Below are 17,339 nucleotides of genomic sequence, written 5' to 3' on the forward strand. Positions count from 1 at the left end.
TGTGATCTCGTGTCCTAGGCGTCAGAGAAAGGGCTCCCATACAGTAGGGAAAGTTTCTCCAAAACGCAAAATAAATAAACCCCCAGAGCAAATATATGCTGTCAGGCACATTCAGCATGTTGTGGAAGGTCTTTATTATCAGCGGCACAACACAACATGGACCAAGTTAGAGCGCTGTTTAATGGTTTTTTTTTGTTTGGCCTTTTCAGCTTAAATGAGATATGAGAAACAAGAATTTCCCCCTCCCTCTCTTCTTGCCCGGTAGCGGAGAAAGCAGAAGAAACCCCTTTCTCCGGCGTAAGAAAGAAGATTTGTGACGACGATAGTAGCGTTGATGACATGATGATGGTAGTCTTTTTTTTTGTCTCCCTTTCTCATTCATTCACTCTCATTCACTTTCTCTCATTCTCTCTACTCGCCGTTTTCTCTGGGCTCCCTCGGCTCTCTCTGCTGGCCGCCGCCCCTTCCACCGCCGCGGCCACGACCGCCGCGTCCGCCCCGTCCGCCGCGACCCCCGCCGCCGCCCTCCTTGTTACCGCCCTCCTCACCGTCCTTGCCCTTCTCGCCACCCTCCTTCTCGCTGGCCACCAGCGGGGCCGTGGCCAGGCGCTGGGCTAGGTCGATCTGGGTGCGGATGGTGTTTGCTAGGTACGAGACCATCAGCACGTCCTGGATGTGGTTGTTGAAGTCGTGCTCGATGGCCGTGTTGGACACCTTTGGCGCCAGCGACAGCGCGTTCATCAGGTACTGGCCCAGCGCGTGGTTGCCGTCGCGCTCCTCGTCGAGCACCTCGCCGACGAAGCCGCTGACGCGCTCCAGCAGGTCCGACACCGTCTCAAAGGCCTGCACGAGCCCCTCGATGTCGGTGCCTAGGGGCGCGGCGCGCGTCTCCGTCTCGGCGGCGGCGGCCACGCCGCCCAGGGCGACGCGCTCGGCGTCGGTGAAGTTGAGCTTGTGCGGCACCTCGATGAAGAGGCACGACTCGGCGGCGCGCTCGGCGTTGACGGCGACGGGCGCCGAGATGTACGTCTTGGTCTCGATGGCGCGGCCGGCCTCGGTGCTCATGGTCAGGTGCACTGCCGGGTGCGGGAAGGTGCCCGTCTCGGGCGAGGCGAAGAAGTTCTGGATCAGCGCGCTGAAGCTGTTGAGCTCGTGCGACGTCGTGTACCAGCCCAGCAGCGTCTCGCGCGGGCTCGCCTTGAGCGTTAGCGCTAGCATGTTCTTCTGGTACTCGACGTCCACCTCGACCTGGTCCTCGTTCTCCGTGTGTGGGATCGCGAAGCACGACCGCACCTCGACGTCGCTGCCGTCCTCGCTGCGCACCCCCACCAGCGCCCCGATCACCCGCGTCGACTGCGTGTCCTTGGTGTCCCGCCGCACCGCATGGTCGATGATGGAGAAGATGGCCTAGAGAGAGAGGGCGAGGGAGAGGTAAGCTTGGGGTCCACGAGTATTGTTAGTTGTTCAGGGGGGATGTATGTAGTCAACCACCTCTCCACTAAGACGTGCATCGTGAAGCACATGTTGGGGCGGGGGGGTGGGGTTTATGTGTTTATGAATAATGAATGATTCTGCTTCTACAGCACATGATCGGCTAGAACGACGGCGTATCTTGGAGGGGCAATAGGGGCGCGAAACAATTGGGTTGAGAAAGGCGAAGATGGAGAGGAGGGGGAGGGGGGGCTTTCGTACTTGAGGCTGGATATTAACGGTAAGCGGGGCAGTATTGGCGCTGAACCCGATAGCGCTCGGCGCGAGTGGCCGAGCGAGATGGACGAAATGTTCTTGGTCGACTGCCATATTTGCAGTAGGTGTGTTGCGTGTATTGTTCGGTCTGTCCTGTCTGGTCTGTCTCAACACTGAAGAGAGGTTGTGGCGGGCAGGTAGGGGTGGGGGGATCTTGGTGGGTTCGAGAGGGAAAAGAAAGAAGCGGAAAATCCAAGGGCAAAAAAAAAAGGGCCGCGGATTGGCAAAGTTCTGTCGAGTCGGGGCGAATCGGCAGTAAACTTTTGGCGCAACTCCGTTTCTTTCTCACTACCCGTCGTCGCTGTTCTTTCAACCAAAAGCCAGGCCAGTTTCCCCTGTGTGGAGTGCCGCCCGCTTTCGAATTTTTGGTTTTGGCCCATTGCGGGTACGTAACTTGGGATGTGTGTAGTTGTGCGCGCTAAGATAAGCAGTCTTGGCAGATTGCGATAAGAGCATAACCCCACCTTGTGCGGCCTCTGGCGTGCAAGGCTGACCGTTTCAATGGTGCCGTTTTGGCGGGGTCCAAGTCCAAGGTCCAATAACTCCTATTTTCAGTGGGCTTGGCAGACAAGGCTGAAGAACAATTATCTGCAACTTTTTTTTTGCTCGTCGAGTTCGAAGTCGACGGCTCAAATTGTCCACCAACGCAACCATTTTCTACCGTGATATAACCGCGCCTAACCAAAATTGGCAGGCAGTAGTTTGCAATCAAGATATGGCACCTAGAGGCCGTGGTGGACTACGAGGCCGGTCGGGAGCGCCGAGAGGCAGAGGAGGTCCCCGGGGAGGATCCGGAGGAGGCTCGAGAGGAGGCTTTAGGGGCGGCAGAGGCAGCGGCAGCTTTGACGGCGGGAGAGGCAGCTCTAGGGGTAGGGGCAGAGGAAGGGGCAGGGGCGCCACCACATATGCACGCGCAGGGCCCCGTTCGCGCTTCGACACGGAACGGCTCGCCGCAAAGGAAGAGTACCCACGCATGCCTCCATTCCCCCTGCTGTACCTGTTCTTGGGTAGCCTGGCAATTTCAATGCTGACTGCGAAAACAGCGAGGATGGAGATGAGGAAATGAACTCGGCCGAGGACACGTCCGAGGATGGGCCCGGCGCCGACTCGGACGACGACGTGATCGACTCGGACGACGACGACGATGTGCAGACTGGCGCATCTGGGAAGCCCTATCTGAGCCTTATGCAAAGTCTTGTGGAAAGCGCCCCTCACAAAGCAAAAAGGCGGAAGCTGGACCACCCCTCGGCCGAGGACAGGACTGAACAGCCCACCCCAGAGTCTGCCGTAAACGCCGCCGGAGAGGACGACGACGAAAATTCTGAAGACGTCGACCGAGTCGAGGAAGCCGAGGAGGATCCTGCCGATGTGAAGCCAGAAGACTTGTTTGACTACGACGACGAAGAAGCCGATGCTGAGGATCCCTTCGAGACGCACTTTGTCGACCTAGACCAAGCGCTGCTGCTCCCGCGGCTCAAGGCCATCCAGGAGGACAAATGGCGTACGCACCGAGTTGTCGCCAAACCCATGAGGACTCTCATACACACGCCCGGCGTAGGGGATCCCAGTGACTCGGGCGACTCGGCGCTTCTCCCGAGACCCGTGTCTGGAATTAGCGGCCTCAAGCTCAAGAAGAAGCTGAGCGAGACCATGGGGCCCAAGCACGCCACATTCGATCCCACTGAGCAGACAATCGCGCCGCTCCTCTTCAACTACTCGGATCTGCTCTACTGCAACCGGACTGTTGCTGGGGCCGAGAGTGTGAGGAGGATGGCCTGTCTGCATGCGCTCAATCACATTTTCAAGTACGTGAAAACAAGGGATGGAAGCAATTTTGTGCATATCAACTAACGGGACACTAGGACGCGCGACCGGGTGGTCAAGAACAACGACAGGCTGTCACGGCAACAGCCGGGCAGCGAGGACCTAGAGCTGCGGGACCAAGGCTTCACGCGGCCCAAGGTGTTGATAATCCTGCCGACACGGCAGTCGTGCGTAAAGATGGTAGAGATGATCTGCAACATCATCGAGCCGACGCAGCAGGAGAACAGGAAGCGCTTCGACGACGGATACACGGACAAGCAGTCCAAGTTCTCCGACGACAAGCCCGACGACTTCCAGGACCTCTTCGCCGGCAACGACGACGACATGTTCCGGCTAGGCATAAAGTTCACGCGCAAGACCATCAAGTACTTTTCTCAGTTCTACAACTCGGACATCATCTTTGCCAGCCCGCTAGGGCTGCGCATGGCCATCGGGTCCGAGGAGGAGAAGAAGATGGACTACGACTTCCTCAGCTCCATCGAGGTGGTGATTGTCGACCAGGCTGACGCGCTGCTGATGCAGAACTGGGAGCACGTCGAGTACGTCTTTGAGCACCTCAACATCCAGCCCAAGGACGCCCACAGCTGCGACTTCAGCCGGGTGCGGACGTGGTACCTGGACGACCAGGCCAAGTACTTCCGCCAGACGGTGGTGCTCAGCGCCTTCAACACGCCCGAGCTGACAGAGCTGCTCCGCGTGCACTGCCACAACTGGGCCGGCAAGGCGCGGCTGCAGCAGGAGTGCGCGGGCGTGCTGCAGCAGCTCGGCGTCAAGGCCAAGCAGACCTTTAGCCGCTTCGAGGTGCCGTCGGTGGCCGGCGACCCGGACGCGCGCTTCGCCTACTTCACCAAGGCCATCGTGCCGGCGCTGGCCAAGCGCGGCGCCAAGGACGCCGGCGGCACCCTCATCTTCGTCCCGTCGTACCTCGACTTTGTGCGCGTGCGCAACTACTTCGCCAACGACGCCGCCGCCGAGAGCATCACGTTTGGCACCATCTCCGAGTACGCCGACGTGCCCGAGGCGTCGCGCGCGCGCTCGCACTTTTTGACGGGCCGCCACCGCGTCCTGCTCTACACGGAGCGCGCCCACCACTTCCGCCGCTACCAGGTCAAGGGCGTCCGCCGCGTCGTCTTCTACGCCCTGCCCGACAACCCGCTGTTCTACGCCGAGATCGCCGGCGGTTTCCTGCAGCGCAGCGAGCAGGCCCTGCTGCTCGACCCCTCGCGCGGCGCCGTCCGCGCCATGTTCTCCCGCTACGACGTCATGAAGCTCGAGCGCATCGTCGGCACCCAGCGCGTCGCCAAGATGCTCAACGACCAGGGCGACACGTTTGACTTTGTGTGATGGGTAGGTATATATATATTTGTGTAAAAGGGCTGTTTATAAGTTTGGTGGTGATAAAAATGGAGAGAGCAAGGATTTGTGGCCTTCTCCCGCGATTCCGGGCGTTGTTAGCTAATTAGTGGTTTGGAGACGGATGGGTGTGTAGTTCTATATTAATTTATTGTGTTGAATTTATCTTTCTTTCTTTTTTTTTTGTATGAAGGGTAGCAACAATACTTACACAAACTCTGCCAGGTCTATTTCCCCGTCCAAGTCTCGAGAAAGAAGAGAAAGACCCGAGAATTGCCTCTATGTTCGGGCCGGGCTTGTATTCTAACAGCAGCCATGAGTGTTTTTTTTTTAAAAAAAAAAATGAAAGAGACAAGAAAATGAGGATCACACCATAGATACAAACATTTACATACATATACACGCCTCCATGCCTACCTGCCTTGCCTTGCTTGCTCTTGCTCGGCTGCGGCGGGCTTGCAACTTACAACCACCCCTTTTTTTCGTTCTTATTGGGTTTATTCTTTTATTCTTATTTTTTTAGCGTTGACCTCACCGACATGACTAGAGCGCAAGCTTGCTGACGCGCTTGACCATGTCCTCCAAGGCCTGCTTGCCGCCGGGGCGGTAGCGCGTGACCTTGTCCACGTTCTTGAGCGTCAGCCGCGAGTGCTCGACGCCCATGCGGCGGTCGCGCGCCACGGCCGCCGCCGTCACGGCGAACCGCATGTCCTTGGGCCCGTCGACCAGCTCCAGGATCGCCGACGGCGCCTGCGAGTACGTGTCCTTGGGCTCCGTGCGCAGCACCCGCGTGCACCCGCCCGCGCGGTCGGCGTAGCGCTCACGCAGCTCGCCGAGGACCTTGGGCATGAGTTCTTGTGGTGTCTGCCCGTTTTGTTAGAGTTGGTCGGAGGGACGGGGGGGGGGGGGGGGGGGATTCAAACCCACAAAGAGCATGCCCTGGATCTTGCGGCGCGACGTCTCGTTGTTCTTCTTAGCTAGCGTGATCAACTTCTCGGCCATGCGCTGGGCTTCCTTGGCCTTGGGCCACGTCGTTTGGATGCTCTCGTCGCGGATCAGCGACGTGACCAGGTTGCGCAGCAGGGCCTGGCGATGGGCCGAGTCGCGGCCGAGATGCCGGTACGCTGTGCCGCCGCCCGCCATCGTGTGTCTCTTTCTCTGTTCAGTCTCGTCTGTTGAGAGGTCCTCGTCGCCGGTTGGAGGTGCGGCGGGGCGGCAATTGGCCGGCGGAGATGGGAATGTGGTCGTATCGTTCGTTCGTTACTCGTAACAAGAACTAAGGCTCGCTTGACACGCTTCGGCTGCCGCTGCAGATGGCCGCTGCAGATGGCCGCTGCTTCCCATTGAAAATTTGCCCCCACTCAAGCTGATGCTACTGGGCAAAACTTTAACCCTAACCCCGATCTCAAAATCTCAATGCGCTGGGATCCAACTTGGCGATGCAGAAATGCAGGGGTAATAATGGCACTGGCTAAACTCCACCCGCCTCTTGTTCGACGACGCTCGAAACGAAGAGGCATTCCACGAGAACTACGTCACCCGCCAACACTTAATCGCAAAATCAGCAATCATGTCCGACCAGCCAACAGTGGGCGCTCGCATATAAGTCTTGCAAAACTACGCCGCGCGCAGCAGAAGCAGACATAATTAGCCCTCAATTGGACTTACCCATTCATTTCTCAGCATCTCCCGGACCGTCGCCATTCAGATTCCCAAATCCCGCAGCGTGTTCCTTGTATTCGTCCACTCAGCGTCTATCCAAAGACAGAGACAGACTAATTTAAAGAGTAGCCATGGGCTTCCTCGCAGGCCTTGTATGTTTCCTCCCTTTGTCCCATCCCGATTGATGGCCGCCCGCTTCGTGCCCATATCCCGTTCCAAACTCCCGTGGCTAACCAACCCCTCACCACAGACGGGCGGCGTCACGCTCACGCTGGGCGCAACCTACCTCGCGCTCGCAGCGCACGAGCGCAACCGGCAGGCGCAGGCCGACGTGCTGCGCGCCCAGGCGCTGGTGCTGCACGGCCTGGCGACGCCGTCGTCGCCGTACTCGGACGCGAGCAGCCGGGCCGCGGCCGACGCGCTGCTGCCGCGGCCGACGCGGCGGGAGCTGGCCGCCCAGGAGCGCGCGCACTTTGTCGAGAGCGCCAAGGACCGCTGGAACGCCGAGATCGAGGGCGCCGTGCGCTGGGCCCAGAACAAGGACTGGACCGCCGCCGTCGAGACCGCCGAGGATGCGGCCGCGCGGCTGCTCGGCCTCGAGAGGAGCGCCGCCTCCGCCGCCGACAGCACCAGCGGCAACACGACAACGACGCGAGACGTGGTCGGCGGGGCGGCCGCGCGCCAGGCCAGGGAGGACGCGCAGGCCGCCGCCGCGGGGATCCGGAGCCGCGTGGACGGGGCCAAGGCGTGGGCGGGCGAGGCGGCGGACGGAGCCAAGGCGCGAGCGGGCGAGGCGGCGCACGCGGTGCGGGAGGAATCGCGCGCCGTGGCGGGGGAGCTGAAATCGCGGGCGGCGTCGGCACGCGCGCAGGCCGTGGAGACGGCGCACGCGGTGCAGGAGGAGGCGAGCGCGGCCCGGGGCGTCGTGGGCAAGACGATCGAGCGCGGCATCGAGAAGGGCCGGCAGATGATCGGGCGGGCACAGGCGGCGGTGCTGCTGGCCGAGGAGCGTGCCGAGGCGAAGGTCGACGCCAAGCTGATGCACCTGTCCGACGTCGAGAAGGCACTGGCCGAGCGCTACGAGAAGAAGGACCCCGACGCTATCATGAGCCAGAGCGTCGACGAGCTCCTGCGGGCCCGCTACACGCCCATAGACAAGCGGGACAACACGAGGTTACGGGGGATATAATCCCCTTGGCTAGCATGTTTTTGAGGGGGAGACGCCCTCCTTGTCCAGCAAGACTAATTACCCTCCCTGCTCAAATCCCACTCCCTGCTGCAGCGGTCGAGCACACCCTGTCTTGCTTGTTGTACTGCAGATAATACCTCTCACACACACATACACATACTTTCTTTTCTTTCTCTTTAGACCACTTGCCCTGAGACGGAAAGTGAAAGGGCGCTCAACAGACAGAGGTGAATTGTATTTCAGTAGTGTGCAATTCCTGCATCGGAAGCAAATTGTTAAAACAGGAACGAACGGTAAATGGAAAATAGAGTGGGCTGTTCATTCGGCAGCGTAAATAAACATGCGCCCTTTTACAATGTAGACTAGGTAGTCCCGAATGTGATATCGGTATTGCAGTCATCCAACCAGCAAGCTCTCGAAGCATAACGAGAAGCTTTGTATATCTTGTATGCCTACGGCCAACCGTCGTCTTACCTATGATTTCCTGTCCCGCCACCTATATGTCAGTGCCCGATAATATCGGCGTGCATCAAAGGGGGTGCGTACGAGCCGCGATCCATTGCAAAGTACGTTAATGTACAGATATGGCTCGGAAAGGCGAAAGACATTCACCCCCTTAAGCAAAGCAGCCACCCACATGCTCGGTAGGACGTCTCATGAGGCAAGCATCTCAGAACGTATTGTTGTTGATCTTACACTGTAGAAGCGGTAGTTTCTTGCCCTTGGTTGTTGCCTATTGTTTCCGCAAGCAATGAGGAGCTAGACTTTGAGTTCAACCCTGATTCTTTTAGAAACAGAATCAAATCGGAAGGCTCAGCTAAGTACCCAGTCCATTTAAGGGGGAGAAGGTGGAAGAAGGGCGGGATACGTTCTTTGTCAGTTACATGCAGGGGGTGCTGTAGTTACAATGCAAAGCGGGATATGCAGGCGGCCACGAGCGCCATCGGAGCACAAAAGGGGTCTTTGTCTTTGTGCAGGCACGGTGCAAACCGTTATGCCCGAGCTGCAGGCAAGAATACGTAGGTTACTGATAGGCAGGCAGGCTGAGACGCCTCCCTCGTACCATCAAGATCTAGGTCCCGACCATTTTAGGACCCGAGAAAGACATCTGCGTCAACCTAGTTCTCTCAAAGTAAGTCAGGGCGTTTAAGGGATATCTAACTCTGACCCGACCGGCCCTTTCCCGCCATCGGAGCACAAAAGGCGGTCTTTGTACAGGCAAGATGCAAACCATTATGCTCGAGCTGATGGCGGGCGGGCTGAGACGCCTCCGTTGAACTACCTAGACCTAGGTCCTTACTATGTCATGATCTAGCAAGGGGGCGTCTGCGTCAACCTGGGTCCCTCTCAAAGTGGTGCAGACGCTTAATGGATACCGAACTCTGACCCGGCCGGCCGCTTCCGGTGTTGCCTCTCCTTTCTTCCCTCCGCTTAAATAGGAGGCACCAATCCGGAGAGATTGGTACTTCCTTATGGTTACCATCATCAACTCGTTCGAGACTCTTACCTAGGTACTACCTTGCGCCTTAGCTTAGGTATTGGTCATGAGTTGGCAAAACCAGGTGCTGATCTCGCGGCCCAAAAACCGACATGGCTCGGACGACGAAGATGAAGTAATGGTAATTGGGATAGACTTCGGAACGACGTGCGTACATGTACTCCTCCTAACAACCTAGGCTCGAGAACGCAGAACTAACGTCTCGCTACCTAGTTTTTCGGGCGCGGTGTGGGCCACAGCGGCCGATCTCAAGAGCAACCAGGTCAACCTGATCACGGACTGGCCCGGAACCGACGAAGAGGACGCCAAGGCGCCGACGGAGCTGTTTTACGAGGACGACAAAGTCCTCTGGGGTTACGAAATCCCCGCCGATGCAGACCCCATCCGCTGGTTCAAGCTTCTTCTGCTAAAAGACGAAGACCTTCACAAGAATCTGAAGTCCTCCGAGTTGCTCCTGCGCGCTCGGCGGATGCTGCGGGAGAACGGCAAAACTGCAATCGACCTCATCAGTGACTACCTCCGCCTCCTGTGGCAGCACATCCTCGAGAGCATCCACAAAGTCTACGGCGAGCCGGTTGTTGACGCCATGCCTTTCCACGTCGTGCTCACGGTGCCTGCCATCTGGAAGAACTACGCTCGCCAGGGCATGCAGCGGGCTGCCAAGGCGGCAGGCATCCTGGACCACCGCCCTGCCGGTCCGACGAAGCTGTCGTTTGCCCCAGAGCCCGAAGCGGCCGCCATGTCCACGTTTTGCGAGCCAAACTGCAGGGCAAAGCCCGGCGAGGTTTACGTCATTTGCGACGCTGGAGGCGGCACAGTCGACCTGATCAGCTACAAAATCGACCGGGTAGATCCCGTCGCTATGAAGGAGGCCGTCGTGGGCACTGGTCAGTTAGCTTTGAGTGGAGCCCCCCCTGCTTGATGAAAGCATATATACCTAACAAGCCGCCAAACATCTAGGGGGCCTCTATGGCGCCATCTTCGTTGACGAGGCCTTTGAGTCCATATGCAAGGCACGATTAGGCCGCAGTTGGGACCACCTCAGCAAGGCCGGTATCAAGGAGATCATGAAAGGAGACTGGGAACAGATCATCAAGGCCCGGTTCAAACCGGGGAATGCAAACAAGGAGTATATTATCCGAATCCCAGTCGAAGCTTTCGCCAACTCCAGTCAGGATGACACCTCGAGGAAGCCGTTTATAAAATACGGTTGTATCCACTTCGGCAGGCAAGTCACACAGAACTACAGCCGTCGCTGTTTTCTAGAGATTTCTAATGCAAGTCGGCAGTGATGACATCCAAAAGGCCTTCGCCCAAGTCTTTGAAGGAATCAAACGGCTGATAACCGCACAGATCAACGAAGTCAAGTCCCAACGGCTGACCGTCTCTGTGGGTTCCTTCGATCCTCCAAAACCGACTTTGTGCAAGGGTAGCTAACGGGCTGGCTGGATGAAGAAAATCATCCTGGTGGGCGGTCTGGGCAGCAGCCCGTATCTCTACGAGTGTCTCAAGCAGAAATACGCGAGGTCAAATATCACCGTCGTACAGCCGGGCGGCATCAGGCCGTGAGTGAACTTCCATGGCAACCGACTCCGCGCCCCTGCCGTCGCATTAAGTGCGTGCTGACCCAAGCTTGATGATCAGCCGCGCCGCCATCTGCATAGGAGCCGTCATCAAAGGATTCTTGGAAGACCGAGGCAGAGAAGACAGAGGCGGAGAAGATAGAGCAAATGCTTTGATCAGAGTCTCCTCCACCATATCCCGAGAAAATATCGGCGTTGTATCTAACTGGCCATTCGACCCAGAGGTGCACGATATCAGGGACAAGTTCTTTGACAATCGTGAAAACGAGTGGAAGGCCAAGGGCCAAATGGATTGGTTTATCAAGCGGGTGAGTTCGTCCAATACTCAACCCTCTCCATTTCCTTTTGACTCCACAACACGAACTGCTTTGGCTGGGGCCGCTAACATGTTTTGCAAAAAAGGGGGACAATGTTGCCACCAACGAACCCGTCAGCCACTCGTTTTACCAGCTCTTCGGGCGATCTGAGTACACCCGTAAGTTCACTAGGGAGCTGTATCAATGCGGCAACCAAGAGCCTCCCTCACGCTTCGGCCCGCAGATGAAGAAACTCTGCAAAATCACCGTCAATCTCAACGTTGATTACTCCCAGCTGGAGGATTTCACGAACCCTGTAACGGGACAACGACTCGAGATTCTCATGTATAATCTAGAGCTGAGGTCATCGGAGGCTTCTGCCGAATTCGCCGTCGTCGTGAACGGCAATCGTTTGGGGGCTAAGAACGTAGACATGGCTTTCCTGTAGGGGGGCGACGATTTCACCCACCTTTCCGGCAGGACTCTACCAGTTCATGCATGGGCTTCTTTTGGGCAGGTAGGCTTCTAGGAAAGGCAGACCACACACCTTTGTTGTAACGCAACTCTCACAAAAGGGGGCTTGAGAGCAAGCCCTGGGGGGTTGTGGGATAGATGGACACAAGCGCAAGCATGTAGAAAGTAGTAATTACCTTCCATGTGACGAAGTTGTTGTATCTAGAAGAGGCAATAGACAAGGGAAAGCTCGCAGGATATTTAGACAAATACTTCGGAAGAAACCTACCCAAGTACGAATACTTCGTACAAGTCAATAATATTCCAAGTAAGAGGAGAGGTAGATTTTGGCGTCTTACTCGTGTTAGTTTCGATTCTCTCTGAACGAGCCAGGTTCCCATCACTCAAGGGCAGCAAGGTACGTGAGACGAGATACACGACATACGCAACGCAATGCATCTGCATCTGCGTATAGAATAAATGCAGACAGACGAACTAACCAACCAAATCTATTTCAATTTCGCAGAAACAAGGTTCTTGCTTTCCTTATGTCTGCCAACAGGCGATGTCCGTTTTATCTTTTTCCTTGGCGCTACCTACACCTATACTACGGATTCATAGGACAAGCGCAGCATAAAAGAAAACAACACCCCCCTTGCCAAGCTCTCCCTCTCGCAACTAGACCTCTTTCGTCTTCTTCTACTATATTATGTATTATAAAGGAAATAATGTGAACCCCCGAAATACCGAACCGCATGGGCCTTGGGAAACCCGAAATCAAGAGGAGAGAAAAATGGGAGAACGACAGAAAAAAGCTAAGATATCCCATGCCCGGTTTCTTGGTATTGATGGAAAAGACAGGAGATATATACACACACGCGCACACATGCGCGGCCCCATCCCAAACCGAACCCACTAGAACAGCTATTAATTATGGGCAAAAAACGGCCCAACCAATAACCAAAAGCCAAAAACCTGTTCCTACTGTGGTATTCCAGAAAGCAAACAACACCCCCTCCGTTTTTTTTTTTGGTTCCGTGGATTTGAACGCCTCGAGAAAAATAGACCAGGCCCGACCAATGAATAGCAAAAGCAAGTAATTCTTACGCCGTCCCATGTCTAACAAAAGAAAACCGTTTCCAGCATACACAACCCAGTCCAAACCAAGAGACAAAGGAAAAAAGGGGGGTTAATCCGACGCCGCCGAGGGCGGCATAGAGCAGCGGGCCTCGAGCCAGCGAGAGAACCTGACCACGGGCGCGTCGACGGCGCGCCAGAAGAGGTCCGCCGCGGAAATGACCGAGAAGATGACAAACACGGACGCAATCATGAAGCCGGTCACATAGGCGAACTCGGACTGCACGCCCGTGATGTGCGTCCAGACGGCGCGCTCGAACGCGTAGCCGAGTGTGTGCATGACGGGGCCGTGGACGAGGTACACGGCGTAGCTGATGCGGCCGAGGTACTGGGCGGCGGGGTGCGAGAAGACTTGCTGCCAGTCGCGGCGGGGCACGCCGCGGGCGACGGCGCCGACGAACAGCACGGCGCCCACCGACTGCCAGTACCGGTAGCGGTCGTGCGGCGGCCACCACCCCGGGATCAGATTGCATAGCATTACGAAGCCCGGCGTCGTCTCGCTGCCAACGTCTGGCTGTGACATCAGGTACAGCCCCACGGCGCTAAGGGCCAGCCACAGCATGCGGTTGGCTTCGCCGGTGGTGGTGATGGCAGTACTGTTGTTCTTGCTGGGTGGCGTTGTAGTTCCCGCCGATTCCGGTGTGGAGCCGCCGTCGTGGAGGTTTAGTAGGGTCGGCGGGGTGCTGTCGGGTGCTGACAGGGGGAGCAGCGAGGCCGTTGCTGACGTTGGGCTGCTGCTGCTGCCGCCGGTGGCATGGGCGTCGCGGATTACGTCGATCTCGGCGAGGGCCATACCGCTGAAGAAGAGTAGCATCTCCCAGCGGACGCTGCGATAAGTAAACGTCATAATCATAGCAAGCACGAGAAAGCGGATGGCGGTGCGCAGGCGGGCGGTACCGATGAGGGTCAGGAACAACATCATGGAGCAGCGGAACTCGACGGGAATGGTCCACAGATGCACGTCGAGCCCCGTAGAGCCGCCGAAGGGGTCCCAGTCCCAGACGTGGACGAAGTTGACGACGGCCCAGAACCAGTCCTCGAGCTGGGCGTGCAGCGTGGGCAGGCGACCGTAGTGCGGCTCGCGCACGTTGCGCAGGTAGGTGGGGTCGTTGGCAAAGTCACGCGTCCACTCGTACAGGCCTAAACGCAGTAGCAGCACGATAATGAGCGTCGAGATGGCCGTGGGCAGGAACAGGCGCAGGCCGCGGCGGAAGACGAACGACGACATGGTAGACGCAAAGGCAGCAGAGCTGCGGGCCCTCGCCAGCCGGAGCGGCTTGAGGCTCAGGGCGTAGCCCGAGATGACGAAGAAGACGCACACCATGGGCGGGCCAGAGTAGACGAGGCGCACAAACGGTAACCTGAGAAACCAGAAGCGGTCGCCGTCGTTGCCCCAGCCGCCGGCGATGTGGAAACACGTGTAGAAGTAGTGGCAGAAGAAGACGAAGAAGGCGGCGAGCCCGCGCATGCCGTCGAGGTAGGCCGTCGGGCCCAGCCGCTCAGGCGCCGCCGCCGCCCTCGACGACGACAGCCTCCGGTGATCGCGCGAGATGCGGGCCTGGACGAAGCTGGGAATCAGGAAGAAGCCGGCGCGGAGCAGGGAGGCGCGCCATGCCGTTGACCCGCGCATGAGGCCGCCCAGGACGTGGGACCCGGCCTGCGAGGACCATTTCGCCGCCTGACTCAAGAAACGAGACTCGATATCGGCCCTCCCGGCGTCGCTCTCGACATCGGACAACGACTTTTCCTCCAACAAGACCATATTCTCCTCGAAGTTTCGGGAGTGGTTTGACCCAGCATGGCCGTTCATCGTCTGGCATATAAGAATATGACTCTGGCTGGCTGGCTGGCGGGGGGGAAAGCCAGCAAGCGACCAGTGGATGCTCGGGGCACGGTACCGTAGTGGCCCCCCGGGGACTAGGACTGCTTTCCCTAGGGAGAGGCGCAGGGGGACACGTGCAGACGCAGACGCAGACGCACACTCGCACTCGCACTCGCACTCGCACTCACAAACCGGCGGCCGCCGGTATAGTCGGGAGACCCGTTTTGGATGTGTAAGATCCTTCCCTGGCGGGCGGCCCGGGTTTCCTGGGAGCTGCAGACCCGAAAGGCTGGGTGGCCCTCGTAGTTCGCCGACAGAGTAAGACGGATGCGATGATGGCTGGCCAGGTCAAGGCAAGCACGGCAGCCCGCCGACTGGGAACGACAACACGGGGAGGATATACGAGCAGAGGGTGGGCTAGCGGGCTGGCAGACGGTGGCAGCCGAAACCTCGAGCCGCAGACTTTTTGGTGGATGGATGCAGTTAGGGAGGCGGCGGGACGACTAAACCAGACCGGACTAGCACCGGTACCAGACCAGACCAGTCCAGACCAGATGGCGAGGGGGGGGGGGGGGGGGGGGGGGGAGGGAGGAGGAGAGGATAATAGAAGAGACGAGGCAAAGCCAGGGGTGGCGGAATACCGTGACGAGAAGGAATAAGCAAAAGCAACACCACGCAGAAGAAAAGGGAAAGAAAGAAAACCAGAAGGAGGAGAGTAAGAGAAACGAGATGAAATGAACAAGGTGCAGTAGCGCGGCCTTTTCCCCTTCATCTTTCCCTCCACTGCTTGTCCAGTCTAGTCCTGCAACTTTGCAGGTCTCCTGTTGGAAACACACAGGCTTGGATCGAGACCGCGTCCTGGCCCGCCCGGCCGCCCATGGGCATGGGCATGGGCATGGGGTGGGTAGGTACCCCCCGAGTTCGCCCCAGGGCAGCATTGGCGAGGAATAGGAAGAGGAGAGCCTCCCGAGCCCCCAAGTTCCGTCGCCTCCAAACAAGACTTGCCGTGCAGGCTGCAGTCAGTGGCTGGGATTGGACGTTGTGGGTGGGCATGATCAATGATCAATGATCATCAGCCCTTCTAAGGCAGGGCTTCGATGCCGGAAACGCACGTACGCGTAAAAAAGCCTAGCTCGTCAGCTCAGGTCGTGCGTGCTTGAAATTAGCAAGCAGCGGCGCGAGGGGAACTTGGAAAGGACTATTAGTGTCCTAAGTAAGGTAAGCGGTCCATGCGTGCATGGCCACCTGTTGGGTTTTGAATGAATGCCCTGGCAATTGGCGAGCTGTGCACTGTGCACATCTGAGGACTGACAGGTCCAGTTAGGCAAGGTAGCCGAAGGTCGGGTGCATGTTCATTGATGAGAGAAACCAGAGCAGAGCGGCCTTCGTTGGGCGGCCACCAGGCCAACATTGAGGACCCTATTCTTAATTCGGGGCTATGGATGGATGTTTACAAGGCAGCACCATCCAACAAGCAGGTTTATCGAGTTGCCGCTCACGTCGCATTCAAAGTCGCATTCGCAGTCGCAGATCAGATGCTTCTTTGGTTTTGGGTTGCCAAGACATGAAGCAGCAACTGCGGCAGGAATGCGGCTGTTTCCTTTCTCCAATTTGCCTTTTCTTCCCTTCGACGTCCGTTCGCTGGAAGGTTGGGGGAGAGCATATCTGCAGGGGGCGTTGGGTCCCAGAAACAGGGATCTCTCCGAATCTGGCGGGCGAGGGAAACGATAGCCGAGATGCGGCAGCGTGCCCGAACCGACCGATCCACATCTCCGATCCAACACACACTACCACCTTGGCAGGCACACACCCGTCCATGGCTTTTGATCTCAAGGCCAATCGAATTGATTTTCCGGAGAATGAGCCGGCTACTAGGTCAATATCTACTACGAAGGTCTCGAGGAGAATTCAAAGTAGAAAAGAAGAAGAGAACATGAAAAGAAGCATGACAATATTCCCACTCCAGTAACAGTTTCCCGTCGGAGACCCATCTCATTGCGCTGCAGCAGACGAGACCAACCGAGCCCGGCCAGCATCTAGGCCGTCCTGACTTGCCCTAGACTCCTTGCGGCCTTGCATCTCGATCTTTCTCCACATGGGAGTAACTCTCCAAAACCTTCCCCAAGTTCCAACCAAACCCTGATTTGCTAAGATGCGGCGCCGCAGAGCATGTGTGGGCGGGTGGCTGCCGGTGCGTTGGGCCAGCTGGGTTCCCGTGTCTCAAGGACGGGAGTTGGTGGGGGTCGGTCGGTTCGTTTATCAACGCCACTTTCAAGTTCCGATGCGGCTGTTCCTTCTGCCGCTGTTTGAGAAATGCAGGCACAGTTGACTAATTGGGAGTAGATCTGCCCTCTACTCGGATCGTATAATTGTGCCTTTTGGCTGCCTATAGTCCGAGTAGGCACTTTGCCAACATAGCACAGCACATCTAGAAAAAAAGAAGTGTTTTACTTCCCCATAGGACTATCGAGTAAAGGGGAGGAGGAGGCGCGGCCCCCGACGTCACTGACGACCTCTCTCAATCCACCTCCACCAAACGGTACCTGTTGCCTGTTCGCAAGAGAGAGGAAGAGAAAACACCCGACGCAGCCAATTGAGACGCGCGGAGCAGGACAAATTAACATTTGCGCCGGCTTGAAACGACGCGGCCGGCCGACGTCATCCATGTCTGGAGACGTACGTGCCACCCGTTCCCCTTCCCCGAGGAATTGGGAAGAGGCGTCCAACACAACGCAGTCAGACGCAAACAACCACACACATGTGCAATACACATGTG

The 17,339-nt window shown here is 57.5% G+C and overlaps 7 protein-coding genes across 7 annotated transcripts; 4 read left to right on the forward strand and 3 right to left on the reverse strand.

The window, feature by feature from the left end:
- Nucleotides 1-74: 74 nt before the first annotated feature.
- Nucleotides 75-2,135, reverse strand: B0T26DRAFT_849117 (eukaryotic translation initiation factor 3 subunit F). The gene is made up of 2 exons (XM_060447617.1): nt 1,693-2,135; nt 75-1,407 (listed from the first exon to the last, which is right to left on the reverse strand). Exons 1-2 carry the CDS (start codon nt 1,798-1,800, stop codon nt 412-414), a joined length of 1,104 nt encoding a protein of 367 aa, XP_060301469.1. The 5' UTR covers nt 1,801-2,135; the 3' UTR covers nt 75-411.
- Nucleotides 2,136-2,808: 673 nt separating this feature from the next.
- B0T26DRAFT_636794 (uncharacterized protein) lies at nt 2,809-4,914 on the forward strand (the record flags this gene model as incomplete). The annotated part of the gene is made up of 2 exons (XM_060436866.1): nt 2,809-3,551; nt 3,609-4,914. The coding sequence occupies 2 exons, from the start codon at nt 2,809-2,811 to the stop codon at nt 4,912-4,914; spliced, it is 2,049 nt and encodes a 682-aa protein (XP_060301470.1).
- A 141-nt stretch (nt 4,915-5,055) lies between these two features.
- Nucleotides 5,056-6,225, reverse strand: B0T26DRAFT_849122 (ribosomal protein L17). The gene is made up of 2 exons (XM_060447618.1): nt 5,851-6,225; nt 5,056-5,787 (listed from the first exon to the last, which is right to left on the reverse strand). The coding sequence occupies exons 1-2, from the start codon at nt 6,064-6,066 to the stop codon at nt 5,467-5,469; spliced, it is 537 nt and encodes a 178-aa protein (XP_060301471.1). The 5' UTR covers nt 6,067-6,225; the 3' UTR covers nt 5,056-5,466.
- A 1,080-nt stretch (nt 6,226-7,305) lies between these two features.
- Nucleotides 7,306-8,179, forward strand: B0T26DRAFT_698703 (uncharacterized protein). Its single transcript, XM_060441440.1, has one exon. It carries the CDS (start codon nt 7,553-7,555, stop codon nt 7,772-7,774), a length of 222 nt encoding a protein of 73 aa, XP_060301472.1. The 5' UTR covers nt 7,306-7,552; the 3' UTR covers nt 7,775-8,179.
- Nucleotides 8,180-9,390: 1,211 nt separating this feature from the next.
- B0T26DRAFT_768300 (uncharacterized protein) lies at nt 9,391-11,696 on the forward strand (the record flags this gene model as incomplete). Its single annotated transcript, XM_060446496.1, has 7 exons — nt 9,391-9,419; nt 9,486-10,159; nt 10,233-10,500; nt 10,562-10,661; nt 10,728-10,837; nt 10,917-11,163; nt 11,258-11,696. 7 exons carry the CDS (start codon nt 9,391-9,393, stop codon nt 11,597-11,599), a joined length of 1,770 nt encoding a protein of 589 aa, XP_060301473.1. The 3' UTR covers nt 11,600-11,696.
- Nucleotides 11,697-12,100: 404 nt separating this feature from the next.
- Nucleotides 12,101-12,748, forward strand: B0T26DRAFT_179010 (uncharacterized protein). The gene has a single exon (XM_060433608.1). The coding sequence runs from the start codon at nt 12,360-12,362 to the stop codon at nt 12,702-12,704; it is 345 nt and encodes a 114-aa protein (XP_060301474.1). The 5' UTR covers nt 12,101-12,359; the 3' UTR covers nt 12,705-12,748.
- Nucleotides 12,749-12,823: 75 nt separating this feature from the next.
- B0T26DRAFT_599306 (acyltransferase family-domain-containing protein) lies at nt 12,824-14,551 on the reverse strand (the record flags this gene model as incomplete). The annotated part of the gene is made up of 2 exons (XM_060435690.1): nt 12,824-13,337; nt 13,467-14,551. Coding segments are annotated over 2 exons (1,599 nt in total), but the record flags the coding sequence as incomplete, so codon positions are not given.
- Nucleotides 14,552-17,339: the final 2,788 nt, after the last annotated feature.

This window comes from Lasiosphaeria miniovina, assembly GCF_030549165.1.
Source record: "Lasiosphaeria miniovina strain SMH2392-1A chromosome Unknown B0T26scaffold_2, whole genome shotgun sequence".
NCBI lineage: Eukaryota > Fungi > Ascomycota > Sordariomycetes > Sordariales > Lasiosphaeriaceae > Lasiosphaeria > Lasiosphaeria miniovina.

Bases quoted from the DNA above. Each gene is read 5' to 3' on its own strand.
- B0T26DRAFT_849122 (XM_060447618.1), bottom strand. From the start codon at position 6,066: ATGGCGGGCGGCGGCACAGCGTACCGGCATCTCGGCCGCGACTCGGCC. The intron at 5,788-5,850 runs GTGGGTTTGAAT...CAAAACGGGCAG, and splicing joins AGATCCAGGGCATGCTCTTT to ACACCACAAGAACTCATGCC.
- B0T26DRAFT_698703 (XM_060441440.1), top strand. From the start codon at position 7,553: ATGATCGGGCGGGCACAGGCGGCGGTGCTGCTGGCCGAGGAGCGTGCC.
- B0T26DRAFT_849117 (XM_060447617.1), bottom strand. From the start codon at position 1,800: ATGGCAGTCGACCAAGAACATTTCGTCCATCTCGCTCGGCCACTCGCG. The intron at 1,408-1,692 runs GTACGAAAGCCC...CTCTCTCTCTAG, and splicing joins CCGTTAATATCCAGCCTCAA to GCCATCTTCTCCATCATCGA.
- B0T26DRAFT_179010 (XM_060433608.1), top strand. From the start codon at position 12,360: ATGGGCCTTGGGAAACCCGAAATCAAGAGGAGAGAAAAATGGGAGAAC.